The sequence below is a fragment of the Empidonax traillii genome, unplaced genomic scaffold (assembly GCF_003031625.1).
Source record: "Empidonax traillii isolate 1590-97213 ecotype Southwest subspecies unplaced genomic scaffold, ASM303162v1 scaffold763:size302500, whole genome shotgun sequence".
Classification (NCBI taxonomy): Eukaryota; Metazoa; Chordata; class Aves; order Passeriformes; family Tyrannidae; genus Empidonax; species Empidonax traillii.
Window position 1 is genome coordinate 108,706 of NW_020955956.1, and position 28,000 is coordinate 136,705.

Below are 28,000 nucleotides of genomic sequence, written 5' to 3' on the forward strand. Positions count from 1 at the left end.
CTCCCCGCCCGCCGCAGCGCGCCGGGCCCAAGATGGCCGCCGTGTCAGTTTCGGGCTTCGCCGCCGTCCGGCCTTCGCCCGCCGGGCCCCGGCGCTCGCGGCCCTCGGTGAGTGGCGCCGGCGGGACCGCGCCGACTCGGGCGGCTGGCGCCGGGGGACTCGGGGGCGGGCGGCCGGCGGGCCCTGCGGGCTGGGGACGGGGAAGGCCCGGCGGGCGCTCCAGGCTCGCGGCCTGTTCCGGCCCCGCCGCCGCTCTGCGCCAGGCCCGGCCCCGCCGCCTGCTCCCGCGGCTCCCGCCGGGCCCGCGCCCCGGGCAGGCGGCGGCCGCGGCACGGCGCGGGGGAGGCGGGCGGAGCGGCCGGGCGGTCGCGGGCTGAGCTGCGCTCCGGTCGCGGCGCGGGAGGAGAGCGCGGCTGGGGCGGCCGCGGGCCCGGCCGTGCCGCTGCGAGGGGCCGGCCGGGCTGCACTGCCCGTGTCCGGGGCACGGGGAACGGCGCGGGGCCCGGGCGGCGGCTGCGGCGGGCCGATGCCGATGCCGCCGGTGCGGGTCCTTGTGCCGGGGCAGTGCCCCTCGGGGCGCGGGACCCGCCCGCCGTGCGAGGGGGACGGGCGGTAGCAGGTGCAGGGGCCGCTTGTCACGGCGAGAGCGAGCGGGCGAGGGACTCCCCGGTGCCGGGACCGTCCCGGTGCGGCCGGGCCTGGCCGGGCGGTTACATAACGCCCTGCGCACGGAGCTGTGCCGGGAGCGGGCTCGGCATCCCCCGGGCTCGGCATCCTCCGGGCCCCGCCGTCCCGGCGGGCAGCGGCACTGGGCGAGCGCGGCTCCGCTCGGCCGGGAGGGCACGCCTCGGGGACCATTTTCCCCTTCCCGTCTGTTGTAGAGAACTCTAGACAAGCACTGCATCTTTCCCGGTCTGAACAGCCGGTCAGGATCTCTCCAGTACCGGCCATGTGGAGCTGTGCTGTCGAGTCTGATGTCTGTGGAAATGCCTTCTGTGTGTTGATGAATTCTTCAGTGCTTGCTGGAAAGGAGAACGGGAAAACTGTGTTGACAAGTTAGCTCTTGTCTAAAACTTCGCTTGCAGAAAATCCTTGTGATAAACAGTTCACAGACCCTTCTCGGTTACTGTGCTCCTGCAGTAGAACTTCAGCTCAACAGTCTGTTATCACACTTAGAAAAGGTCTTTGTTATAGATAACTATTAAATGCTCTGAAGTGGAGTCTCATACCCTTTCATTAGCATCTTTAATTAGCAGTGTCATAAGCATTCCTTCTTCACTGTGCATGGTCACCTGTTACTGTGTCCTCAAGTATTTTCAGAGCGCTTCATCTATATTGAAAATTACGTTGTCTTCTTTTTTTCTCTGGTTTCTGAAAGTGGAATGTTTGATTACAATCTCCAGCTGTGTTTCTTCATTTTTTTTTCTTCATGGAACAACTGTCGTGGCTTTTCTTAGCAGAAGGCAAACAGACCTATGATTACACTCCTGGAAGAGCTCTGAAAGTTTCTTGCTGTTTGCACAAGACTCTTGGCTATTCCTGCCTTCTGTTAAAGTTTCAGGCAGTGTCTTCTGTGTGCAAAAATGAAGAGACCTGCTGCTTTTTAAAAAACTTTGTCGCGATTTTCTTTTTCCCCTCAAACATTAATTTGTGCTCAGCAGTGATATAAAACTTGCTATAGAATGTGTCCTGACTTATGGATCAAAATGGAAAGGACACAGTGTTTTTCTGTGGGTTGAATGGAGATGCTTCAGTGTTAAAGTCTACTTTTATTAGGAGTGAAGATAAACCCTGAAGGATTGTTCAAGTATTTCAGAGCTGTAGTAGTGGTTTAAAACTCTGCAATGTGTTTAATGCATTGATATTGCCTGCTACTTTTTCTTTCTTTTCTTCTTAACTGGTCTTTGAAAATACCTCTCTTCTTGTTTTCTTCCAGGCCTAATGTTACAGTTCTCGTGATTGTGAGTGAGCAGATCAGAAGCTGAGGTGAGAAATGCTGAAATATTTATACCTTTGTGGAAAAACCTTCTGTGAAGTTTTCAGGGGGGTTTATCGAAAGGAGTGCAGAAGTTTCTAATTGTTTTCTTTTCCTCCCTTCAGTGTGAAAACAAATAATGTTTGAGAGAAGAGGGTTGGCTCAGAACAGAAAACGTGTATGCTATGGTTAGCTGCCTCCCGTCGGTCGAGGGGCTGATTTCTCGTCGTGAGACGCTCGTTCAGCACCGGGATAAAGGATAACGACTCTATGGATATACAGAATCCTTCACCATGGTAAAGCTCGCCAACCCGCTGTACACAGAGTGGATTTTGGAGGCAATCAAGAAGGTAAAGAAGCAGAAACAGCGTCCTTCGGAGGAGAGGATATGCAATGCGGTGTCATCTTCGCACGGCTTGGACCGCAAAACTGTTCTGGAACAGTTGGAGCTGAGCGTTAAGGATGGAACTATTTTAAAAGTGTCCAACAAGGGTCTCAACTCCTACAAGGATCCTGATAATCCTGGGAGAATAGCACTTCCGAAGCCTCGGAACCATGGCAAGTTGGATGGCAAACCAAATGTGGACTGGAATAAACTCATTAAACGGGCGATTGAGGGCTTGGCTGAGTCCAGTGGCTCATCCCTGAAGAACATCGAGCGCTTTCTGAAAGGTCAGAAAGATGTGTCTGCATTGTTTGGAGGCAGCGCTGCCTCCATTTTTCACCAGCAATTACGATTAGCTGTCAAACGTGCTGTTGGCCATGGCAGGCTCCTTAAAGATGGACCTCTCTACCAGCTCAACACTAAAGCAACCACTAATGCTGATGGGAAGGAGAGTTTTGAGTCTCTTTCCTGTCTCCCTCCAGTGTGTCTCCTTCCCCATGAGAAGGATAAGGTAAGACATGGTTTTTGCATGGGCATTTTCTTGTGATTGATGAGATGTGTTGATACAGAGTCCCAGTTTGAGGTCACTGATTTGTTTAACTTGCATATGGTAAGTTAAAAGTTACTAATGTGCATTTAGGATCCTACTGTGTCCAGATTTCTAAGCGTGATCAGAGGAAGTGTAATAGATTGTAATTTGTGCTTTGAACAGAAAACTGCAAAGGAGCCACTGTGGGGAATTTACTTCCTAACTTCTGAGCAGTGGAACTGACTGTGTGGTAACAGGCTTACCATAGTTGTGTTAGCAAAACATAGGAAGTGAAGCTTCCCCTCTTTAAGGTGAGGTGGATTTGCTAAACAAATTTGAGACGATCTCTTACTTTCACGTTTTTATTTGACTGCCAGTTCACCTTCTTATTTGAATTTGGGTAACACAGTGAAGTGCTGATTAGCAATTACCACCCAGTGCTGTCTTAGAGGCTTTCTTTGTTCATAATGAGCAAATCCCTTTCTGTCCCAGAACCACTTCGTTGTGAAATAGGAAGGAACTTGGTCTAGTGGAAGGTGTCCCTGCCTGTGGCAGGGGGTTGGATATGGATGTTTTTTAAGGTTCCCACCCAAACCATTCTATGATCTAGAGAGCCTGGAAATGCTGGGGTGAGCCCTCAGGGACTTCTGTACCCTGTGCCACTGTACACCCATTTTACTTATAGTCCATTATACAGAACAAAGTATTTTTCTATTGCTTTCTCTTGTTTCTTCCCTTCCTTTCTGCCATCCTTCTGCATGCCTAAGGTTGTTGATCCTCTACCCCAATCTGAAGATGAAGTTGTTGGAGTGAAATTCATACCCAGTCAGTATCTTTGCATTCTTTCTGCTGCTGTGGATGCAAAGTAAAGCAGAAGTTTGTATTTTTTATTTTTGGAAGATCAATTTGCCAGTCATTCATATATTTGCACCACTAGTCTCCAGTACATCTAGAATGTAAAAACTGTGTTTTCTATTCATAAAAAATACATTTTTCCAGCCGAATTGGAAACTTCTTGATGTTGTAAATACCCTGTTCAGGGATGAGTTCTTTGCATGTGTGCTGCTCATGTTTTTTGGAGTCATCTTCACTCTCTGGTGAGAGGGCTGCCTTATAATCTGTTACGATTTGAAGATTTAAAACTATTGTAGGAATCTTCCTCCTAAAACAAAATCTGCACAGCTGTTTTGTCACCAGTAAAGTTTCTCTGAAGTTCTGATTTAACTGTGGGAGCGCTCCTGTGGCCACAGTACTTACCTAGTCAGCCTCGTGTTGTGGGCTGGTGTCACGTAGGAATTAAGAATTACTGTGCTGGGAGTTCCATCCTTTCTTCCAGTGTTCTGTCTACAAATGTTTCCTGTGTAGATATCCAACTCTATCTATAATGAAATCAGTAGAGCTGTAAAACGTTGTGAAAACTGGCTATAAGCAAGCCTGGCACAGGAGGTGGCTGGGCTGGGAGTGCTGGTGACAGTGGAAAATATTAGCTGTGCATATTATTATTAACACAGTCTGTTTGACAGGCCATGCAGGCTCCTTGTGAAGTGCCAGAACTCGGGACCCATTGATATTCTTTGAGATAAATTGTTCCCTGCACTTTTCTTAAAATGGTATATCAGAGTGGTGAATGGTGATATGAGGTGTCATAAATACTGAATTTGGTCTGGGGTTTGTTTCTTTGTCCCTCTGGGAAGATCTGTGTGTCAGGTTGTTGTGTGTGTGTTTGGGGTGTTAGATATGCTCTCTGATATGTTCCCACCTGTTCAGATCTGAGCAGCTTGAACACTGCAAGGATTGTTAGTAGCACGAGAATGCACAGTAGCCATAGCAGAAATTCTGCAAGAGATTTCTTCAGGAAATTCTTCAGAATATTTTTGTGTCTTTAGTGGAATATACTCGGTGCAGATTCTTTGGGAGTGTTGTGACACTGTTTCTCTTGGTTCTTAGAAGAGCCTTGTCAGTAACATGAACAAAAAAGTTCAACCTCCCAAATCTGAGAAATCCTAACAACCTCTTGTTTGCTGCTGTTAATCTTTTATCCTTGCACTGTTTGATCTTTAACACACATTTAAGAGCTCTCCATATATAATCCAAATTTATGAATCCTAAAGGTGTAATATTTTTTTCCTTTCATTTATTCAAGTGCAGCATCCACTCAGCTGCAAGTGGATCTGACAGCACTGGCACTTTGTTGGATATCTAGCAGTGAACATTCAGTTCTGGATATTTTCTGTATATTATGGAATTTAGTACCTTGCATTGAGATGTATAAAGCTGAAGCTTTAAGTTTTTGATCAAAATAAACATAAAGCAGCACTATGGAAGCTTTGTTTAGTAAATACTAATTTTTTTTTTCCGGATCTTATTTTTTATCTCAGTGTTCTGTGAATACCACATTCTAGTGTTCAAGGGCAGAAGACCTGGCAAGTTGTCCTGGTTTACCGGGTAGTAATGACATGCTGCTGACATTATGGTTTTGAAATCCCTGGCCTAAAAACACTGCTTGGATGAAAACAAGCAGACAGAAAAAAACCCCTCCTGATGGGCCGAGCTCACTGCTGAAATTTGCTTATCTGATAGTGATAGTGGCCAAAGGAGACTTGTTTTTAGTTCCAGTTTTAAGGCTTTAGGGAAGTAGCCTTTCCTTTCTTTTCAGTTTCCCGAAAAGTAGTTTGGAGGGACAAATGTGAGTTGAGCTATTTCTGTACTCGTTCTGGACAAAAAATGTGATGTTTGCCAGTGGTGGTTCAGAAGAACAGTTTTATCATTTGTGGGCTTGGCTGTCCTGACCATGGCTGCAATAAAGAAGGGCTGCTGCCATCGAACAGCAGAACCCTGCTCGCCCCCCACCCAGGGGGACGGGGAGCATCGGCAGAAAAAACTGTGAAATTCATGGGTCGAGATAAAGACAGTTTAATAAGACAGAAAAGACAATGAAAGCAATAGCAATTATGGTAAAATAATGCAAACATGCAGAGCAAGCGCTGCCCAGGCAGTTGCTCAGCACCTGCTGACCGAGGGGCGGGCAGTCCCCGCAGCAGCCCCAGCCAGCTCCCCCCGCCCGGGACACCATATGGTCTGAGTATCCCTGGGGACAGCCTGGGTCCCATCCCAGCCTCCTCACCATGGGGGGGAGAAGCTGAAAGGTCCTTGACTTGATGTAAGCCCTGCTCAGCAACAACTGAAACATCAGGGTGTTGTCTGCAGTATTGTCATCCCCAAAACCAGCCCCGGCCCAGCCATGAGGAGAATGAACGCTGTCCCAGCCAAAGCCAGCACAGCTGCTGAGTGTTCACACAGTGTGGCTGCAGAGCAAGGATCAGTGCACCGCTACAACACTACAAGGAATATTTACTACAGGTTCAGAGCAAAGAGCTCTTTCCTGGTACATTGTTTTGAGGAACTTAACCTGTAGTAAGAGGCAGGTTGTAAGGCTGGGTGCCTTAGAGATAGCTTGCTCTGCTTTTGTTTTGTTGACACCTGTTACAGAACACAGGCTAAAACGCTGTAAGAATTTTTATAAAATTGTTACTATTAAAAAAAAAAAAAAGGTAACATCAGCTAACTGAAGGAGAAGTTGAAGTAATTGATGTCCATATAAATTTGATCTCAAGACAATAGTAGGACCGTTTCTTCCTCAATTAGGAGGAAAATACAGGTGGTGTTATTTCATCTCCATTTGCACTATCCTTGAAACTGGCTTTTATGCCAGTTAAAACTGAATATGGCTGTAGCAACCTTTAAGTAAATATCTTAGTATTATCCTGCAGTACAGCTTAGAGTATAAATCCAAAATTCTGAAGCTCTTCCTGGGGAAAAAAAAAAACAAAAAGAGAGGAACTTCTGTGGCTGAAAAATAGGAATAATATTTAAAGCAGATTCCCTGCCTGCTGTCTCACGTGTCCCTTATGGCATGTGTTTCCTAGTTTTGTATTGCTCCATGTATCACCAATCCCCTTAACTGGGGGTTATTGTACATGCAGCATCCTTTAGGCCTTCCCTCCTGCCGGCAGTAGTTCTGGATCCCAGAAACATTGATAAACTCACCTGGAGCCAAATTTCTTGTGCTTTGAGAGCATCATGGTTGCTTTGAAGGCCTTTAAGCCTAGAATAGCTTCTGCTGTATTGTGTCTGTTTTAGGTTAATAACTGTTAATTCCATGTCTTAGAGGAAAGAACTGTCCGATTACTGGTAAGGAGTTGTTTGTGGATTGGTTTGTGTGGGGTGGAGTACATAAATGATCTGCAACCAGAGCATTGTAATTACATCCTGACAGCTCACCCTTGCTCTCCAAGGGTGCTCTGCAAGCTTTGGCTCCCAGCTGGAGGAGGATTAGGATTCACTCTCTTCCAGCTGGTTCTGTGCAAGAGAAGTCTGTAGTTCTGTCTAAAAAAACCCGTGGTTGATGACAGATGGCCTCCATCTGCACACTGTGTAACTCTGGAAACCAAAGTGCTAAGAAATTACTTTGAACTTTATTCACTCGATCAGTGAACAGGTGAAGTAGCTCTCAGAGCAAATGGAAGTGGGTCTGAAATGCTCCTGTCAGGGGAGCTGGGAATGGATGCCACGGGCTGGTGCACCCGGTGTGGAGTGGGGCTGGATGGCACCAGAGGGCTCTGGCAGTACCTGCAATCGTGGTAACCCAGAGGCAAAGCTTGGCACTGTGGGAAGGCATCAGGTGTGGTGATGAGTACCTGTGTCAGTGGAAGTGTTTTTAACAGTGTTCTCTGACACAGTTTCAGCACAGGATAACTGGTTAAAAAGGAGACTGGTCCAGTATGTCCAGTGTGTCAGTCCTTTCTGTCCTGGGGAATGTTAGCAGATGTGGAATGGCACATCTCTGAAGTTTGATTAATAAAGGAGCTGTATTTACTCCAGGACTTCAAAATCTAGTCAGACAGGGAGGAGGGCGGATGATGGAGAATGTTGATAAATAAACAACAGCTTGATTCCTGTGTTAGCTTTGTTATGTAGGAAAGGAAGAAACAGCAGAGAAAATGAGAACAGATAATCCTGTCCCTGCCTTTCCCCTACTTTTCCAGCAATTTTATCTTAAGTCATAGTGGTGGCGGGAAAAACAGTTAAAAAGGAATAATTATTAAAGTAAGTACTGTCATTTGAGTAAAAAAATAGGTTCAGTTTTCTTAAGTAAGTACAAATACACAGTCAGCACAGTCTGATAAACAATGTGAAGGACTGCTGAGACTTCAGCCTCTGTCCTCTGTCAGTAGGTGGGTGGCTGGGTTTTATTCCTACCTGCCTCGTTCAAGCATTTCAAACTGCATTTGTCCTAATGAGTGGTGATAAGTCATATTAGGCTCCATTCCACCTGTTTAGGTTCTCTCTTTATTTGGTGTGCAAATCTGACTTAATTTTTCTGTCCTCGCTAATTTTTTCCTCCAAGCACCTCTCCTTGGAGCAGCTACTAATACTGCTTCTGGCATGGGATGATACTGCTTGTTCCATTGTCCAGGGACCTGGCAGGCTTCCCATTGTCACTGCTCTTGTTGTAAATCTGGACCTGCAGTGAGATGGAAAAGCAAAGAGAAGGAAGGGTGTCTGAGGAGAGTGGCCCTTGCCTTGCAAACAGGATGTGGTTTGGAATATATCTGCTTGTTTTGAGATCCTTTGGAAGGTCAGTCACCAGCCTGTGGACCTGTGCATGAACCGTCAATGGGGGCATGAAAATACGGAATCCTCCAAGCATGTTTCTGTGGAGACCTGTGAATTAGTAAAACTTCAGACTATCCATACCTCTGTGAGCTCACTGCATTTCAGAAAATTGGATAGAATGGATCTTGGTATACAGTTAAATACCTGCACAAGTGTTATTAAAAATATGAGAATGGACCTCTTAATTTCCCAGAATCTTTGATTTTAAACCTTTACTAGCAAGTTGAGTCACCAATTTATCTCCACTTATCAGTGTGTAAAATGGAAATTTTGCCAAAACTAAAGGTATTCTGAATTATAAAAGAAGTCACTGGTTCTACACGTATCTCCCCATTTCTGTTGAACTGTTCCATCTGATCTTAAAAGTCTAGAAAAACTGGTGTTGGATACAGCCTGTAGATGTGTGTGTGTGGGTTTGACTTCATTTAGGATTCTTGAACAGTATACAGCCTCTCCTAGGGATTAGGTTTCTCCTCAGTCTTTGAGCCTCAGATCTGGATATTTAGTAATGAGTGTTTTGATTGTAGTGATGGATCTCTGAACTTGTCTGGACTCATAGTGAATTCCTTGAAGGTGTGCATGGAAGGACAGAAATTAATTCTGCTGCTGAGTGTTCCACTGCAAAGAAAGAAATGTGAGCCTCTCTCCCCTCCACACCCCCCGCTTCGCAGGCAGGAAGTCCTGGCATGTGATCCTGATTGTGACGAACAAATCTTGCATCGTTTTAATCCTCTGATTAGAGGACTTGTTAGCTCTGGGAAGGTTATTTAACGAGTGACTGTCTAAATATTTCCACTTGACGTTCTGTGCAGTTCTTCCCATGTGCGTGTCTGATATTGGGGCAGTTTCTTCAGACTGAGTGGCAGCCCCAGAGTGTCCACGTTGCTTTTTTGTGTTGGTTTCCAGGTGTCAGTAACCACTGCATAAAATCCAGCCTGTATATACCTCACTAATATCCAAGCTATTGGCCTTCACACTTGACTTTACTCTTGTAGCAGCAGGATTTCAGATTTTCTCTCTGTTGTAGTCCTTCCTCAAACAGCAGCACTTATTTTGAGTGTCCTTTGGTTTTTCTTTTTAAGTGTTTCTCTTAGGAAGAGGAGTGTATTTTGTGCTTGTCCTCCCTTCTGTATACAATTTTTCTTTCCTTCCTTACATTTGTTTTAATGTAGCCTCATGTTTTAGGCCATCATTCTACCATGTAAATAAGCTTCTTTCTTTCAAGGGAGACTCAACAAGTGAATTTGAGACAGTATCTATTTGCACAGGCAAACACGCATCCATGTGTTATGGTTACTAGTTTTTCTTGGGTGTATTAAAATATATTTAGCATTGTTTTCTTGAGCACAAACAGTATTGTGAGGAATTTCTGTTTTTACTCTGTTGCTTCATATTTTTTCTTCGCCATACTGTCTGGAGAGAACATTAAGAATTGTGATTTGGTAACTTAGATAGAAGAAGGGTTACTTATTAACCTTTGCTGCCACAGGTTGATACTACTGGATAGTATTTCCCTAATTATTTCTCTATATACAACAACATGTGATTAGTAAAATTATTTTGACAATATGAAATTCGTTGGTTCTGATTTTATTGAGGCATGGAACTGAAGCAGTTTTCTTCCCCAGCCACTGATCCAAAAGGCTGGAATCTAGTCTTTGTGCTGCCCTCCTCACTGAAACATGTTTCCTCATGTTTTAAATAATTTTCTTCGTGTGGTGTAGGTTGTAGTTCCCCTCTGGCTTTTCTGGTTCATCTGCTTCAGCTTTTGAGGCAGACCTTTGCACCAGCATGGGCTATTTGAAGTGAGGAGTGGTGCTTGTTGAAGAACAGACACCCAGAAAAGCATCTCAGTGCCCCCAGAGGGCTCAATTCCAGGGGCCTTACAGAGCAAAGCAAAGGAAAAAAATGTTGGTGTGAGCGTGTGTGTTCCTTTTACACTGTGTAAGTTGTACACCCACTCAGTTGCGAGCACAGTAATACCAGAAGCACGTGTGTGATGGTGGGGCAAGGGCAGTCCTGGTACCCAGTGATCCCTGGGGGTGTTAAAATGTCTGCAGGGAGTGGAGTGCATTCTCAGTGACCACTGTGGGCTGCAGGCTGGGCTGGGAGTTCTGAGGAGTTTCCTACTTCACTGTTCCCGAACTAAGAGAACTGCAAAGCAGCTGGATTGGCCAAAGCTGAGACTGTAAAATCATTTCTCACACACACGCACACGCACTTTTTCCAGAGGCACTTGCCCGTGGTGGCCTTTAGGAGGGGGCACAGTCGGTGACTGTGGAGCACATTTGGTTTCTGGATCCCCTTTGAATAGTAACAACATGTGCTGGGAGGCTGGCAGGCTGGAAGACACTGTCAGCCCAATTTGTTCTGGCTGCCTCCCTCGCTGAATCTGGTGACATCACACAGATAGATGTGCTCGCGAGCAAAACAGCAGAAGGAGTTGAATGTCTGCCAAAAATTTGCAGTATAAAACTGAGCTGGCTGCTTCCAGTCTTGTTTTCACCAATCTTTCATTGTGTGCTTGCGTTTTTCACTTGCCAGGATGTTCTTTGCTGAACAAACACGGCAGCACTGAAATCTCTCCATACTTAGCATAACAGTCTCACACAGAAGCTTTGGAGGAGTAGCCTGATCTCCACATTCAAAATTATTCCAATTTAATTAATTACTCTAAAACATTTTGAATGCTTTTAAAAGCATTTTGAATTCCCCTAGACTGTAGGTGATTTTTTTTTTCTTAAATGTGGTAAAATGTTTGCTTGCAGCTTGTCAGAGGTGATAAACACAGGACCCATTGAAGCTGTGAAGGATAGTCTTTAATCTGGTTCTTCCAAACCTGGACAGTGTTGACATGTGGACATTCTCTGTGAAACTTCATACTGAAATCTGACTGAAATGAACATAAACAAGTGATGTGTTAATAGTTGTACGCTCTGGAGTACTGACCTCTGTCCAGATTACAGTTAGTGCTGTACTGAGAGTGAGAACCAATCTGTGAGGTGTGGTGTACCTCACACCAGTCTGGATGATCTATAAATGTCTGTGTCATTTGTGTGTTAGGATTTGTTCCCTCCAGTTACTCAGTGCTTTTATTGTCCCTTTTCCTCACAGCCGGTTGCTGAACCAATTCCAATTTGCAGCTTCTGCCTTGGTACAAAAGAGCAGAATCGGGAGAAGAAGCCTGAAGAGCTCATCTCTTGTGCTGACTGTGGCAACAGTGGTAGGTGACCCTTTACAGAGCTGCTGGTACTAATCCCTTCCCTGGGGACAGGAGAGCTTGTCCAGTGCCTGCTTCTGTCCCACCCCACGGGGAGGACCCACCCAGTGAGAACTTTGCCTCTCAAGACAGAAGTCTCGTGTAGTGACTCCTGCTGACCCAGAGGTGTGAGGAACATGCTTCTGTGGCATAGAACACAGTTAGTTCAGCTGAATCTTGTGCTTTCAGAGGGGAGACAGTTGAGTTGAGTCAGTCTCAAATAGTTCATTTGACTCCTGGAAGTTTCTTTAAAAATATGGCAGCGAAGACCAGTTTTGTCATGTTTCTCAATTCAGTTATGAAGAATTACCTTTGTGTGTTTTGTATGTGGACCTGCCACTTGCTATCTAGGGCATTTGTTTTGTGTTATAACTAGGGAAGAATAGAAGCACCTGAAAATAGGAGTCTCTGGATAACCAAAGTTCTGCATGGGAACACATAACTGATAAAGCACTCTCTGTGAGCCATCTGTGCCCATTAACAGCAGTGGAATGGTTTTACTGGTGTGATTTTCTCTGTTTCCATAGGTCATCCGTCCTGTTTGAAGTTCTCTCCCGAGCTGACAGTGCGAGTGAAAGCCTTGCGGTGGCAGTGCATCGAGTGCAAAACGTGCAGCTCCTGTCGAGACCAGGGCAAGAATGCCGTGAGTACAGCAGGCTGTGGGCTGAAGGAAGAGCATGTCAGTGCTGGGGCTGTTCTGGTAAACTGCACAATAAAACCACTCTAGAGGCAAATGCTTGTGCAGCTTTTAGTTTAGTCTGGTAGTCCTTCCGAGACCTGTGAAATACCTTGATGTGTCTGTAGATAGAAACTATGTGCCTGTCCTCTGAGATGGTGACAAATTAAAGGAGGGCTTGGTGCTGATGCACATCTAAGGAGAGATTAATTTCATTTGTCTTCACCAGGATAACATGCTATTTTGTGACTCCTGTGACCGTGGCTTTCACATGGAATGCTGCGATCCTCCTCTCACTAGGATGCCAAAAGGTGAGCACTGTGTCATGAAAAGGGTGATTTTAAGGTGATGTTGGAAGAGGTCAGCGGGTAGACAGTGCTTCCACTTACTTAGTCCTCTTTTAGCTACTTTTAGCTGCATTTGGCTTGTTTTTTATGGGATTGCTTTTCAGGTAGTAGAAACCAGAGAAGGGTCAGAGCTTCACATCCAGATTTTCCACTGTCTCCTGCTTCCTGTACTTTAATGTCTGTGAAGGGTTTTGAAAAAAAAAAATCTTTGATATTTGGAGGAATAGAAGTGATCCCTGCAGGTTAAAATGATCAACTTCCATTTGAATGAATAGCCTCGTACAAAAGAAAGAGATGGATTTGAAGTTTTTGAAGTCACAAGCAGTTGGACAGTAGAGTATCCCAAAAAAATGAACTTTCAGTCAGAAAGCAGATCATCTATGGAAGATTCTTCCTTGGTAGTTATAGGAAGATTTTCCTACAGAAGATAGTTGGAGGTAGTACAGTCATAAGAAGATAATGGGGTAATTAACCATTAAATTATGTTTTTTTTATGATGTGCTGCCAATTAAAGAGACCTCCTTCATGTTTGGAACTATTTGGGGGGTGGAGAGTATTAACAGGACTTGAGTTTTAGATTATTGAAGCAGACACGTGACTTTTCTTACCTGTATATGTTTAATCAAGGCCTGTGGTACCATTCCTACTCTTACCCTCAGAAGGCCTGTGGACTGTAATTCTGCTTTTCGCCCTGTATAGGCGTCTGTTGCATTCAGTGATGGGGCCTTGTGTCTTACAGGTATGTGGATATGTCAGATATGTCGGCCACGGAAGAAAGGAAGAAAGCTTTTACAGAAGAAGGCAGCCCAGATAAAGAGACGCTATGCTAACCCCATAGGGCGACCCAAAAACAGGTTAAAGAATCAAAATACAACGTAAGTCCCTGCAAGGAAGAGTGAAGTGTGAGATTCTGTAGGACAGTGGGTTTTTCTGGAGTGTCTGGTTTACCTTGTGGGAAGATCTCTTTTACAATTAAGAGCTGTTCTTTATTCTTTAATACAGATTTTCTGAAAAGGGCTGTGAAAGACTAGGGCAAGAAGTGTTGAATACTCAGTTATTCCTTTAGATTGGAAAAGACCCCTAAGATCATAGAGTCCAACTTTAACCCAGCACCGTGTTCACCACTGACCATATCCCCAGGCCACACCACGTGCCTCTCGAATACTTCCATCTCAGCAGAGTTTTAACATTTTTAAACTCTTCAGTTCACGTTTGGTGTGTGTGAGGCTGACAGGTAAGTTAGAGAGGATGGCACTCCACCTCACCTGATCTCCCCTTCTCATCCCGCAGGTCAAAAGGCCCTTTCAGCAAAGTCCGCGCTGGTCCCGGTCGGGGTCGGAAGCGCAAGATGGCCCTGTCGGGCCAGTCGGCGTCACCAGAAGGGTACCTGGAGCAGACAGAGGTTTTGGACTTCTGCAGAGATGGCAGCAACACCTTGAAGTTTAACAAGAAAACCAAAGGGCTCATAGATGGCCTTACTAAATTCTTCACTCCCTCCCCTGACGGACGAAAAGCTCGAGGGGAAGTGGTAGACTATTCTCAGCAGTATAGGATCAGGAAGAAGGGTACCAGGAAATCTAGCACTTCAGAATGGCCCACAGGTAAAGATTTTTCACCCTGCCCATGTAAGTATCCACCAAGCAAATGTTCAAAGGCTAGGATGTTGAAGTGAGTAGAATTGCTAGAGACTGGAGACTTTGAGCTGAAATTCAGCACTCAAATGCAGTTATCTTTGGTGCCTCAAGGTAGAACCAGTTGGAAAAAGGAAGGGATCTGAGAGACCTTTGCCTCTTTATATGTGATTGCAGGGTCTGTTGAGGGATTAAATGATTACGGTGAGGTAAAATGCCCTAGAAAATATGCTAAATAATGTCACATTTGAAAGAGGTAACACAGGGAGTGGTTAATGAAAGTAAGAGCAGCAATGTAGAAATGGGAAATGGATAATTCAAACCAGTCTGACAGACCATGAGTTTCTGATCCATGGTCTAGGCTTGTGAATGTTTCTTAGTTTTCTCAGGCTTAGAGGAGCCTGTTTGTGCAGTTTGGCATTTTATTGCTGGAAAGCATCCCTTCCCTTCTTCTGAATGCAGTTCTGCTTTCCTGCTTCTTTCTTTGTGGTCCCAAATCTGAATAGAAAATCCCATCCAAAAAGCCTGGCAGGGTGTCTGAATACAGCCAGGTGTTGTTTGTCAGCGCAGTAAAGCAAGTACTCTTTTGTAAATGTAGATGAAGACAATTTTCTCTCTTATTCACAGACAATCAGGATGGCTGGGATGGAAAACAAGAAAATGAGGACCGTTTTTTTGGGAGCCAGGATGTCTTAAATGAAAAAGACATGGAATTGTTCAGAGATATTCAGGAACAAGCACTGCAGGTAAAGTTAAATTTTGGTGTTTTGGGATAAAATCTTCATGACTTAAGAAAACATTTGTTTTCTTCAAAAGCAGAGCATTTAGTTTCCTTATTTTTAGTTGCCATAATAGATCCAGTTGCTATCAGGGAGGCAGAAAGGAAATAAAGAATGTATAAGTCATTAAAAAGTACTCTTTTTGCTGTTTTGTCTTCTTATAAATTTGAGGGTTTTTTTAATTCTTCTACACTTGTGATGATAAGCAGGTAGCTGCACCCTGAACATTGGGTTGGTAGCTGCTACCTTCACAGTAATACATCCAGTCCCAAAACTGGGAAGACACTGATGCATTATGTTAAATACTTGCATATTCCAGTTTTTAACCTCAGGAGCAGTTTGTGTTTCTGTTCCTGGCTATTGAAATAACAAGAAAGGAAATTACAGCAGGACTAAAAAAAGATTGTGTTAAACTTCACTGTGTGCTAATCTGCATTTAAAACTATGACGTGCAGCAGTGGGGAAGGTAGTGGAGGCTTGTGGTGTGACAATGCTTGTAATTCTTTCTTTTTGTGAATCACGTGGTTCCTTGAGGTGTGACTGGCACTGGGTTTTAGTGTCAGAAAACAACATCTGCATCTTCCTGGTTCTCTCCGAGTTGGAGTAGGATGGACTGTGTAGATAAGAATGTTTTAATTTATTTCAGCTTAGAAGTCTTTCACTTGGAAATTCATGAAAACTTGTGGGTTTTTTTCCCTTGCATAGAAAGTGGGGGTGACTGGGCCTCCCGACCCCCAGGTCCGCTGCCCTTCTGTCATTGAGTTTGGCAAGTACGAAATCCAGACCTGGTATTCCTCCCCATACCCCCAGGAGTACTCGAGGTAAGGCCCTGGGTTCTGCTTCAGCCTCCATGCCAGCATCCCTGTGCACAACTGGGGGGGTTACTCTTGTTTTAGAGGATTTGATTGATGCCTCTGTTTCTTCTGGCATAACTTAATACTGTAAATACTGTAAATGTAGTTCTGCAGGACATAGGACACTTTTTAAATGTGCATCTGTTACAGAATGAGTAAGTGCCATGTCTTTAACTATAGTAAGGTGGGTTTGCTTATCATTAGCACATTACACAAGGTCAGTGTATACTGGGTTTGTTGACATCAAGTTCTCAATCTGCAGGAGTGAGGAATTTTATACAGAAGTCTGTGCCTTCAGTCTCTGACCTTTCTTTGTCTTTGCTTACAGGCTACCTAAGTTGTACCTTTGCGAATTCTGTCTAAAGTATATGAAAAGCAGAACTATTCTCCAGCAGCATATGAAAAAATGTGGCTGGTTTCATCCTCCAGCCAACGAAATTTACAGAAAAAACAATATTTCAGTCTTTGAGGTAAGTGAGAAAACTAAGTTGCTCACTTTTATCTATAAAATAGGACCTTCAGCACCTAATTTGTGTGGTAAGTTTTTCACAGCCCAAGAGATCTTAATTCTTGAAACATTCAGTTGCCAAGAGTAAAGAACTACGAGCAAGCAGGCAGTGGGAACTGACCTTGTACATAGATTATTCATTGACAAAACACAGGAGAAAACTCACTCTGTAAAAATGTGTTTCTTTCATTTTAGGAAGGTTAATTTTAAGTTGTCTCCTAAGCTAATGAATGTAACAGTAACTCGGTCACAGCCTTTGTTCTGTGGAAGTTTTAAGTCCTGTGACAGAGAAGTCTTGCTCTTGTGTTAAGACCTCTCAAACACGTGGGGGTCCTCAGGGGAAGCATGAGCTCTCATGACAGCCAGTGGAGTGACACAACTTTTCCTCGTGTCTCTAAGGTTGATGGCAATGTCAGCACCATCTACTGCCAGAATTTGTGCTTGTTAGCCAAGCTCTTCTTGGACCACAAGACTCTCTATTACGACGTGGAGCCATTTCTTTTCTACGTGCTGACACAGAATGATGTCAAGGGCTGTCACCTTGTTGGCTACTTTTCCAAGGTGAGTATTTGCTATGCTGAGAAATGCTGCTTTGGGGTCTTTCAGTTGTTGTAATTTTAGGGCTCTTGCATTTTACATAATAAATTATGTAATACAGGTGTAGACATCTGTTGCAACCAGATTTTTTTTTATGTTACATTCAGAGACCACCAGTCAGTAAAACCAGGTTTGCTCAGAATGTTGAATAGCATATATTTGATAAGGAACTTGTAATGGACATTGTTGTTCCTGAGAAACTTTGTGGCCTCCCCTCTCACTTTTCGCCATAAAATTACTTAGGAACTTGCACAGAACATCTGCTCTTTCTCACCAGTCTTCTGCTTCTCTTCCCCAACAGGAAAAACACTGCCAACAGAAGTACAATGTTTCCTGTATAATGATTCTTCCACAATACCAGCGTAAGGGCTATGGCAGGTTCCTCATCGACTTCAGTAAGCCATGTTACATTTTTTAGTCTTTATCTTTCCATATTTTAAATAAGGACTTTAACAGTGGAAGTGGGTATTTCTCAAATTAAAACACATCTCAGGACAAAGGATTCTTAAGCTCACAAACTCGCCTGAACTTCACAGTTTGCTCTTGTTGGAAGACTTCAATTCTAGAGACAAATCGATCATTTTCCCCTTAATTCTCGTGTTTTCTGTGTAAGCAACTTAGTGGGGAAACTATAGGCACATGTCAGTATGGTGGTTTCAGCAGAAGCTTGTGCATGTAGAGAAAGCCAACCATAAGACTGCATGGTCTGGGGAAATCTTCAGCTGCTTGATTAAGTGAATGAGTGTCTTAAGCAGAAGTGTCTTATGTTTTAATTTAGCTTTGAGAGCAACAAAATCAGATGTAAATTAGGCTCTGAACATTGGAACGATTCTCAGTAAGTTCATGGGGAAACTTGTCCCTGTACCTGTATGTTGCTTGTTATGCTGAGGGCAATCTAATGCAGCTCTCCCCGTGGACATGCTAATTTTGGAGTTAACATCCAGAGAAAAACCCTGCTGATAAATATCTTTGTGTAGATAAGTTGTTAGTGCCCTGAAAATATTGATGGAGCAAAGGAACTCAGGAATGTATCCTGAGAAACCCACAAATGAGGGTTATATTACAGTGAGAAGGCACATTTGTCATCTGGTTCCCTCTGCCCCCATTTGTCACTCTGCAGAGAATATAACCCCTCAGTCTCTACTGACCCTGGGCAGTGTATCACAGTCTTAAATTACAGAGCTTCGTACTCTCCAGTATGGCCCTGAGGTTTGGCATTAGAGAATTTTCAAGAAAATTATTTGCCATGTTAGTTTTGAGGGGCTAAAATAGGTTTTCCCTCCGTTGTTTCCAAAATTGCTGTTGCAGTGTTGTGCTCTGGGCCCGGTGTAGTTCCTGGGCAGGCTCCTGCTGCCATCTCGTGGCACTGCCTACAACCAGTGTCTGATGGCAGCAGAGTTCAGGAATCTCATGCTTGATCGCCGAGTAACAGGGGTTTAAACAAACAAATAAAAAATGGCCAAACAGTTTGGAGTATCCTTCAGAGTTATCCTCTGTATCTCTTAGGCAGCATTCAGCTGCTTTCTGGAGAAATGCCTTTGTAGAAGTCAGGGTGGAAACAGAAGCTGTTGTTTTGAAACATTTTCCTTGTGTATCCTTTAGGCTATTTGCTTTCAAAGCGAGAGGGTCAAGCAGGATCACCAGAGAAGCCCCTGTCAGACCTGGGGCGCCTCTCATATATGGCTTATTGGAAAAGTGTAATATTGGAGTGCCTTTATCATCAACGTGACAAGCAATTAAGCATCAAGAAACTGAGCAAGCTGACTGGAATCTGCCCTCAAGATATCACTTCCACTCTGCATCACCTGCGAATGCTTGACTTCCGTAGTGACCAGTGAGTACAGGAGTCCTGCTGGAGTTCCAGATGCCTTCAGATGTGTTGCAGTGAGGTTTAGTGGTGTTGGGAGACTTTAACCAGTGATATTGCTCCCAGCCCCTGGAATAAAATTCACTTACGGTAGTGGGACTAAAACTTATTTAAGCAGTTCTTTTATTACTCTTTATTATCTTCCACCTTATATTGCCAGTTCCCCAAATGGCATACCCTTTGTCCATTGAAGTGCCATAAAAGTGATACTCTGCAGCCTAATGTTACCCATGGAAGGATAAAGGCTCCACCATTAACAAGAAACGGAAAGAATTGAGCATTTCCTCAGTTGTAAGATGTTTCTCTAGGGGTCTGATGGTGCTGGATATTGTACAGCTGTGCGCCTCTTACTGATCAGAGTGTTCTTGCTGTTCAGATTTGTGATCGTTCGCCGTGAGAAGCTGATCCAGGAGCACATGGCCAAGCTCAGAACCAATGTCCGACCCATCGACGTGGATGCAGAATGTCTGCGCTGGACGCCTGTCATCGTCTCCAACTCGGTTGTCTCTGAGGATGAGGAAGAGGAAACAGAGGATGGTGAAAATGAAGAGCAGCAACAGCAGAAAGAAAAGGATCCGGAGCCCAGCGTAAGAGTGAATCTGTTACTTGTGTGTGGCACCTGGTTTGCACTCGATGCTTTTGCAGACAGTTCTAACAGGATTTCAAATGCAAAACTTTGTCATAATCATAAAAAGCAGTGCAATCATGATTAGTTTATGTATCTTTATGGTTTCAGATTAGAAAATAAAAATAGAGAAAACATGGAGGCATAGTCTGGAGAACAGTCCTTGAAGGTGTTGCACTCTCGCATCAGGTGATGAGCACTGACTAGAATACTAAGAGGCAAATTATCTTCTGTTACTGTATTTACATTAAGCTAATTGTGCATTTCAGTGGGAAAGAAAGTAGCTTCAAGTTTTTTTCTTGAAAATGGCACAAATACTATGTTGGAATGTAGCAAGGTGGTGGTTAGTGTTCCAGTGTGCCCCTGAGTGGCTGCTGCTGACTGCAGTCAGTTGATTGGGAGGCTAATTGAGGTACATTATCACCAGTGAGGAAAGGAGTAGCAGGTGGCACTACTGGAATCTCGTAAAGGTCAACTCTTCTTTTTAAACTTGGATTCTTAGAAGTCACTCTTTTTAAACTCTTTTCTGACTTTTTGCTTGAAAGCTCTTGTGGAAACAAATTCAGGATAGTCATGCATGCTGAAATAGGAAGTGTGAAATCTGTTTGTTTTTATTTAAATCAGATGGTAAAATCTGTGTCGTGGGAGAAGAAAGAGCAAGAGCCTTACTCACCTACAGAGAGCGAAAAAAAGCCAGACATCGTTGCTCCAGCCAATTCTGCACGACCAGACAAGCACATTTTCCCCCTGGAGAGTCTTCCTGCCAACAGCCAGCCCTCCCGGAGGGGGCGATGGAACCGCAAGAGCAAAAAGCTGCGTGAGCCCTTTTGTGAGAAGGAGGCGGCGGTGCCCGGGGAGGACAAGGCAGCGGTGCCCAGCGGGCGCTGCAGCGAGTGCGAGGAGAAGTCAGCAGCCTCACGAGGCCGCTGCAGCGACTGTGAGGAGAAGTCGGCACTGCAAGGGAGATGTGGGGAGTGTGAGGAGAAGTCTCCAGCCTTGAGGGGCCGCTATGCTGAAGATGAGGAGAAATGCCCTGTTTCCCAGGGACAGTACGGCAAAGGGGAGAAGGCTGCGGTTCCCCGGCGGCGGCACAGCGAAGGGATGGAGAGGTGGAGGGGGCAGCTGAAGAAGAACACGGAGCCACTCAAGTGCAGATTCCCAGAGGACTGCGACAGATTACCCCGGCGCTACAGCGAGAGTGACAGGGCGCTGCTGAGGTGTTTCAGTGAGAGCAGTGAAGAGGAGGATGATGAGCCTGTGAGCCCTCGATCAAGCTCTCCACCTGTGCTCACCAAGCCAACGTTGAAACGGAAGGTGTGTGCCTTATTTCTTGTTTCTGGCCTTACCATGCAGTCGGTTTGGTCAGGATGGTGGGGCTTTCTGAAGGATGGTGCAGTTCACGAGGTCTCTGTTAAGTGGGCAGGTGGCACATGCTCAGTGTTCCAGAACTCTCTCTAAAGTTCTACTGACTTTTTTTAGTGGTGGTTTTTGTTTCATCAGGGGTAGGAGTTTGGGTAGGAGTTTGGGTTTTTTTAATTCTGTCTTGTGCTTTGAATTATTTTGCTACCTTGGTTATTAAAGTTTTACTCAGTTATGCAAAATAGAAACAGATACCGTCCTACTTATGAAAGAAGCTTGCAAACCACAAATGCTCTCTAAACAACTGAAAGCAAGCATAAAGTCTTTGAAATTATTTACTGTGGAGATGGAGGTGTGAATTCTATCAGCGTGACTAAGCAGATCCTCTCTTTGTGGGGTGCTGCACTAAGAAGTTCTCTTCTATATCATCTTTGCAGCTCGTTCTAAACTATTCACCTCTGTGTTGTAGTCTCTCAACTCGAACTGTTATGGACAGGCTGTGAGCCTCAGCTGTTTAAATTCTAACTGATGGCAGGTGCTCGTCAGTATTTGGTGAACTCTGGATCCCAGAAGGGAGCTCTCTGGTCCTGCTTGGACCAGTTAAACTCTGCTGTTCCTTTTTTTTGTATTTATCAGTTTTATTTCCACTCCACTTGATAAAATATCTTCTCTCTTCCCACGTCCCCCTTCCAGAAGCCAATCCTGCACCGCAAGAGGCGGGTCCGCAAGCGCAAGCACCACAACAGCAGCGTTGTCACCGAAACCATCTCGGAGACCACGGAGGTGCTGGACGAGCCATTTGAGGACTCAGACTCCGAGCGACCAATGCCCCGATTAGAGCCTACCTTTGAGATCGAGGAGGAGGAAGAGGAGGAGGAGGACGAAGAGGAGGAGAGTGAACTTTTGTCCAGCGGATACTTTCGGCACTTAGCCCCACCAGACACACTCAGGCACAGACCCTCTTCCAAGAGGAAGTCCAAAGATGAGGAGGAGTCTGATGACAACAATGGTATGTTTGGTGGTGTGCTGGTGAAAGTTTGATATGGGTTGTGTGAGATGATAACAGCTCAGGACAGAACAAGTTGCTTACCTTGTCTTGTAACTTCTAGCCAAAATGTAGGGTAGGCATTCAAACCAGCCTCAAACATTCCCGAGTTTTATGAAAATGTGGTGCATGCATTTAAGTATCTTATTAGCTCTGAGCTGATCACAGGCTGTCCTTTTGATTCAGCTTGCCTAATGGAATTTGTATCTGTGACTGTGGAAGAACCCACGCAGCAGGGTCACTTACCGAAATAAAACGAACATGAACTGCCGAGCCCTCAATTTTCCATAACAAAGGGAAATATTAAATTGTCTCTTCTGAGATCCTCTTCTTCATCACATTGCATGTTCAGGCTCTCAGCTTCTCACATCTCCTTGAAGTTCTCTGAACCTTCAGTTCACAAAACAAAATTATTTGCTTGCCACTGGTTTCGTAGAGTCCAGTGACGATTCAGAAGCAGCATCTGTCATTCAGGTGCTCCATTAGCAATCTTCATTATGGCTGTTTTCTTGATGGGCTGCACAGTGCAAAACAGTCAGCCAAATAAAAAAACTGTATGAGAAACAAGTATGGTGCCATTATCCCACCATAAAAAATTGTTACCGGAACCAACTCATTAATTTATGGCTTTCAAGGAGCCTGTGGTTACCAGAGGAGGATTTTTCTTTAGAAGTACTTTAATACTAAAAGCTAATATTGAAGTTGATAAACATGTTGGGCATGCTTGGGAAGGCCCCCGTGAATGCTCAGGTCAAACAAAAAATGTTTAAACAGTGTCTCTCAATTTGTGTTTCAGGTAACCCGCCTCTGAAACCATTATCCATGCTGAGGAAATGTGAAGCAAAGGATTCTTCACTTGAGCCAGACACTTCCACACCCATGAAAAAGAAGAAGGGATGGCCAAAAGGGAAAAGCCGAAAACCAGTCCACTGGAAGAAAAGACCTGGTCGAAAACCAGGATTTAAACTGACCCAGGAAGAGGTGCCAGCATCAGCTGAAGGAGCTGATGAAGGAGCTGATGAAGCAGTAGCTAATTCAAAACCAGGCCGTAAGCCCAAAATTTCAGATAAAGAAGAATGTGTGGAGCAGAAGGAAGACCTGCCTCTCCTTGAGGAAAGGAAAGAGGAAGACGGGAATATGGAAGCAGAAGAGGTAGGAGAGGGAGAAGAGGAAGATATAGCCAGCAACGAAGTGAGAGCAGTTTCTCCTGTGGACAGCAACAGCAGTCCAGTGCCAGAAGTAAAAGAGCCTGAGATAGAAGAGGAAGTAGAGGAGAAGCCACGGGTTTTAGAAGAGCAGAGGCAATCAGAAGAAGAGCAGCAAGAGCTAGATGAACCTGATCACGACCACGAGGAGGAAGAGGAAGTTGCAGTAGTGGCAAATGAAAATGAAGATCATGACGCTGATGACGAAGATGATGGTCATCTGGAGTCAGTGAAGAAAAAAGAACTGGAGGAACAGCCTGTCAGAGAAGGGGTCAAGGAAGAGCCTCAAGGGCAAGAATGTTTTTTAGAAACAAGCATACCAAGCAGTAGAGAAGATGCAAAAGAGAAAGACGAAGCAGAGGCAGATTCTGAGGAAGAGCAGGCTTCCAATGAGACATCAGTGGGCTCAGAGCACGTCCCTGGGTCTGAGGATGATCACGAAGAAGAACAGAGTAATAAAGAAGGGTTAATTGAATTAAAGGAAGAGGAAGAGATTCCTCATAGTGAACTAGATCTTGAAACTGTTCAAGCAGTCCAGTCCTTGACACAGGAGGAAAGCAATGAGCACGATGTAGCTTACCAGGACTGTGAAGAAACTCTTGCAGCTTGTCAGACTTTGCAAAGTTATACCCAGACTGAGGAGGATCCTCAGATATCAATGGTTGAAGACTGCCAGGCCTCAGAACACAACAGTCCAATATCCTCCGTTCAGTCCCACCCCAGCCAGTCTGTGCGTTCTGTCAGCAGCCCCAACGTGCCTGCTCTGGAGAGCAGTTACACCCAGATCAGTCCTGAACAAGGATCCCTGTCCGCACCCTCTATGCAGAACATGGAGACCAGCCCCATGATGGATGTGCCTTCAGTATCGGACCACTCCCAGCAGGTGGTGGATAGTGGCTTCAGTGACCTTGGCAGCATTGAGAGCACTACAGAGAATTACGAAAACCCCAGCAGCTACGACTCCACGATGGGAGGCAGCATTTGTGGAAATAACTCTTCCCAGAGCAGCTGTTCCTATGGAGGACTGTCTTCTTCCAGCAGCCTCACTCAGAACAGTTGTGTTGTCACTCAGCAAATGGCAAACATTGGCAGCAGTTGCAGCATGATGCAGCAGAACACTGTCCAGCCTGCAGCAAACTGTAATATCAAGTCACCTCAGAGCTGTGTGGTAGAAAGGCCCCCAAGTAACCAGCAACCAACGACACAGCCACAACAGCAGCAGCCTCAGTCCCAGCAGCCGCAGCCCCCGCCTCCGCCCCAGCAGCAACCTCCGCTGTCTCAGTGTAGCATGAACAACAGCTTCACCCCAGCACCCATGATCATGGAGATACCCGAGTCGGGCAGCACTGGTAACATAAGTATCTACGAGAGGATCCCCGGGGATTTCGGCGCTGGGAGCTACTCGCAGCCATCGGCCACGTTCAGCTTAGCCAAGCTGCAGCAGCTGACCAACACCATAATGGACCCCCACGCCATGCCTTATAGCCATTCTCCTGCCGTGACCTCCTATGCAACCAGCGTCTCTCTGTCCAACACGGGGCTGGCCCAGCTGGCCCCCTCCCACCCCCTGGCCGGCACCCCACAAGCACAAGCCACCATGACCCCCCCCCCGAACCTGGCGTCCCCCACCATGAACCTCACGTCGCCGCTGCTGCAGTGCAACATGTCGGCCACCAACATCGGGCTGCCGCACGCGCAGCGCCTGCAGGGCCAGATGCCCGTCAAGGGGCACATCTCCATCCGCTCCAAGTCGGCGCCGCTGCCCTCGGCCCCCGCGCACCAGCAGCAGCTGTACGGCCGCAGCCCCCCCGCCGTGGCCATGCAGGCCGGGCCGCGCGCCCTGGCCGTGCAGCGCGGCATGAACATGGGGGTCAACCTGATGCCCACCGCCCCCTACAACGTCAACTCCATGAACATGAACACCCTGAACGCCATGAACAGCTACAGGATGACACAGCCGATGATGAACAGCAGTTACCATAGCAACCCTGCCTACATGAACCAGACAGCACAGTATCCTATGCAGATGCAGATGGGAATGATGGGGAGCCAGGCCTATACCCAGCAGCCTATGCAGCCAAACCCTCACGGGAACATGATGTACACTGGCCCCTCCCATCACAGCTACATGAACGCTGCTGGGGTGCCCAAGCAGTCCCTAAATGGACCGTACATGAGAAGATGAGCAAGATGAACTTGCATCCTAAAAACTGAAATATATATAAATAAAGGAACCTTTTATACTGACGAACCAGAGAAAATGGACCTTTTTCCAGTTAAAATATTGCTGTAGATTTAGAGGGATTTTCTTTGGTTTATTTTATTTTTTAGGAAGCCTGGTCTTTATTTTTTTTGATTTTTTTTTGTTTGTTTATTTGTTTGTTTTTGTTTTCTTCACAATCCTCAAACATTTTACAGCTAAAATCATTTACAGATGTTTTTTAGAGAGGAAAACATGCACAAAATCTTTTCATAATTTAAAAAGAGCCTTACTTTGCTGACAAAGTGGACAGACTATGTGTAACAGTGAAATCACGTTCCTAAATTTTTTAAAAAAATGTGTGTCCTTCTCCCTCCCCTGTGCCCCTCTGTATGCAGTTTCTAGTGCTGCAGCCATGTAAAATGTTTGACATCTCAAAGAATAACAACCCTTCCCTCTAAACCCCACTTAGCATTTCCTACTTTTAGCAGGAGGCACTTATTGGGAGACTTGGAAAGGGACACAGAGGATAAATGAAGATCTTTATTTCTAGAAGCAAGTCAGGAAAAATGTTTAATCTTTCATTTTCCCTGACTCCCTCACCCTCAGTAAAATTTGGAGTTAGGTGTGAACAATAAACTATTCACATTGGTGTTTTTGTAGATGAGTTAATTGAAATTGTATGTTTCATGCTGAAAATATAATGTAACTTTAGAGTGATCCCATTCACCACCCAGGCATGCACGTGGACACACATGTGCATGGATGCACACACGTTTGTCACGGGACTGCTGGAAGCACCTCAAGGGAGAGCCTGTCTGTGTCCCCCCTGCAGTGCTGGGGGGGATGGGGGGTGATGGTCTGCTGGGACAGGGAAATGCTTACAGGCTCCTGTGGGGACTGGCAGCTCAGCCCCAGCTCTGGCATCCCAAACTGCTTTAGTATGTGCTTGGAAATGCTGAGGGTCTTGGTGCTGAGCCTCAGAGTCAGGCTGAGCTCAGGAGCAGCTGTTTCCAGTTACCTCCTGGCTCGGGAGATGCTGGAAGATGAAGTGTTTGGTGACTGGGGCGGGAGCCCTGCCGGGTCCTCGTCACTCTCCCATCTCTGGTCCGGGGTAGGAAGCTGCTGAATGTGCCACTCTCTGGGGGAGTCGGTGATGTGTTCCCTGATTCTCCCACTGTGTTTGATACCCATTTCATAGGAATAGCCACCCGTTTGACCTAGTGTGGGAAAAGAAGGGAATGGGCCTGTTTTCCAGCAGTGAAACCGTCCCAACGCTGGAGCAGGATGGAGGCGGCAGGATTTTGCTGTTTGTTACTGCATAATCCAATTTACATTCTTTTTGGCTACACTGCTGGCACGTCACCCAGTACAAAAAGGGACACCCTTTAATGTAAAGTTCTTTTTTTATTGTATATGAAGTAGAGATGCAGACACATTAATAAGACTAATTTCTTTTGTTTTTAAACCAAAAGAGTCTAAAAGAAAGTTGGGGTTTTTTCAGATGCACTAAAATGGACTTTCCTCCAGTAACTGCTAACCATGAAAAGCAGAATTCAAAGGACTTCCACTTTTTATTTCTGTTTAATTTTGAGCATGTACAAGGCTGTGTAGGACCCCATTTCTCTGTATATACTATTCCAGTTCCAAATAACCCGTGTAGAAAGCGCACTGTGCTGCCCTCTCTTCCTAGATCTTCAGCTGTGTCGCTGCTTCCTGGGGGTGGGGGTGGGTCTGAGACAGGAGGAGAAGCTGTTGAAATGAGGGCCGTGAATTTAGTTTGTTTGCTGTTATGTTTGGTTTGGTTTTGTATGGGTTTTTTTATCAATTGGGCAGCTCCCTTTTCCACAAGCCTTTGTGACTGTAGAACTATTGTAGAAAAAAAAGTTCTTTTCTATATATAAAAAGAAATTATCCAACGCAGTAATATTGGTACCTACCATTTTTTCACTTCTGTTTAAAAAAAAAAAATGTATTTTTAGCAAGATAACTTGGGTAATCTTCTAAAAGAAATTAAAAAAAAATCTCACAGTTAGTGACTTTGATGCCTTTTAAAAATAAGAGCTTTTTCATTTCATTCCATCTTTAAAATTTTTTATCTTTGTTGTAGAATATTAAAAACTATTTTAAGAAAGATAAAATTCTCTTTAAAGAGATCTCTAGAGTGTGTGAATAGGAGCTCCAGATGCCTCTAAAAGCCGCATGTACAAATGAAGCTGAGTCTATTCCTGTCTGTTTATATTTGCTTTTCCTGTTTTGTAACCTCTTTGTACTTTGTTCATGGTGACTTGTAAGCTAAGGGGAAGGGGGTGCCCAGATGCCTTTGTAATTCTCCATGTCATACGCTCCTGGCTGGATGGTCTCCCTTCCTCTCCTTGTATGTAATATCACTTTTTTTTCCCCTTTCTAGCAAGTACTTTCAAAAGAACTCTGTACATTTTAACATAAAAAATAAATTATGTTGAGCCATTTTGGATGTCAGT

General features: G+C 45.1%; 1 protein-coding gene across 1 annotated transcript; it reads left to right on the forward strand.

The window, feature by feature from the left end:
* The first annotated feature begins 3 nt into the window (after positions 1 to 3).
* On the forward strand, positions 4 to 27,998 carry KAT6A (lysine acetyltransferase 6A). The gene is made up of 18 exons (XM_027901128.1): positions 4 to 107; positions 1,937 to 1,986; positions 2,101 to 2,871; positions 11,680 to 11,788; positions 12,352 to 12,467; positions 12,730 to 12,811; positions 13,587 to 13,722; positions 14,138 to 14,448; positions 15,106 to 15,224; positions 15,963 to 16,078; positions 16,440 to 16,581; positions 17,019 to 17,180; positions 17,518 to 17,611; positions 18,819 to 19,050; positions 19,460 to 19,670; positions 20,333 to 21,022; positions 21,761 to 22,076; positions 22,909 to 27,998. The coding sequence occupies exons 3-18, from the start codon at positions 2,269 to 2,271 to the stop codon at positions 25,500 to 25,502; spliced, it is 6,033 nt and encodes a 2,010-aa protein (XP_027756929.1). The 5' UTR covers positions 4 to 107; positions 1,937 to 1,986; positions 2,101 to 2,268; the 3' UTR covers positions 25,503 to 27,998.
* The last annotated feature ends 2 nt before the right edge of the window (positions 27,999 to 28,000 follow it).

Coding starts and splice junctions, on each gene's coding strand:
- KAT6A (XM_027901128.1), top strand. CDS start 2,269: ATGGTAAAGCTCGCCAACCCGCTGTACACAGAGTGGATTTTGGAGGCA. Junction 13,723..14,137: donor TTAAAGAATCAAAATACAAC/GTAAGTCCCTGC, acceptor CTCATCCCGCAG/GTCAAAAGGCCCTTTCAGCA. Junction 21,023..21,760: donor AGCCAACGTTGAAACGGAAG/GTGTGTGCCTTA, acceptor TCCCCCTTCCAG/AAGCCAATCCTGCACCGCAA.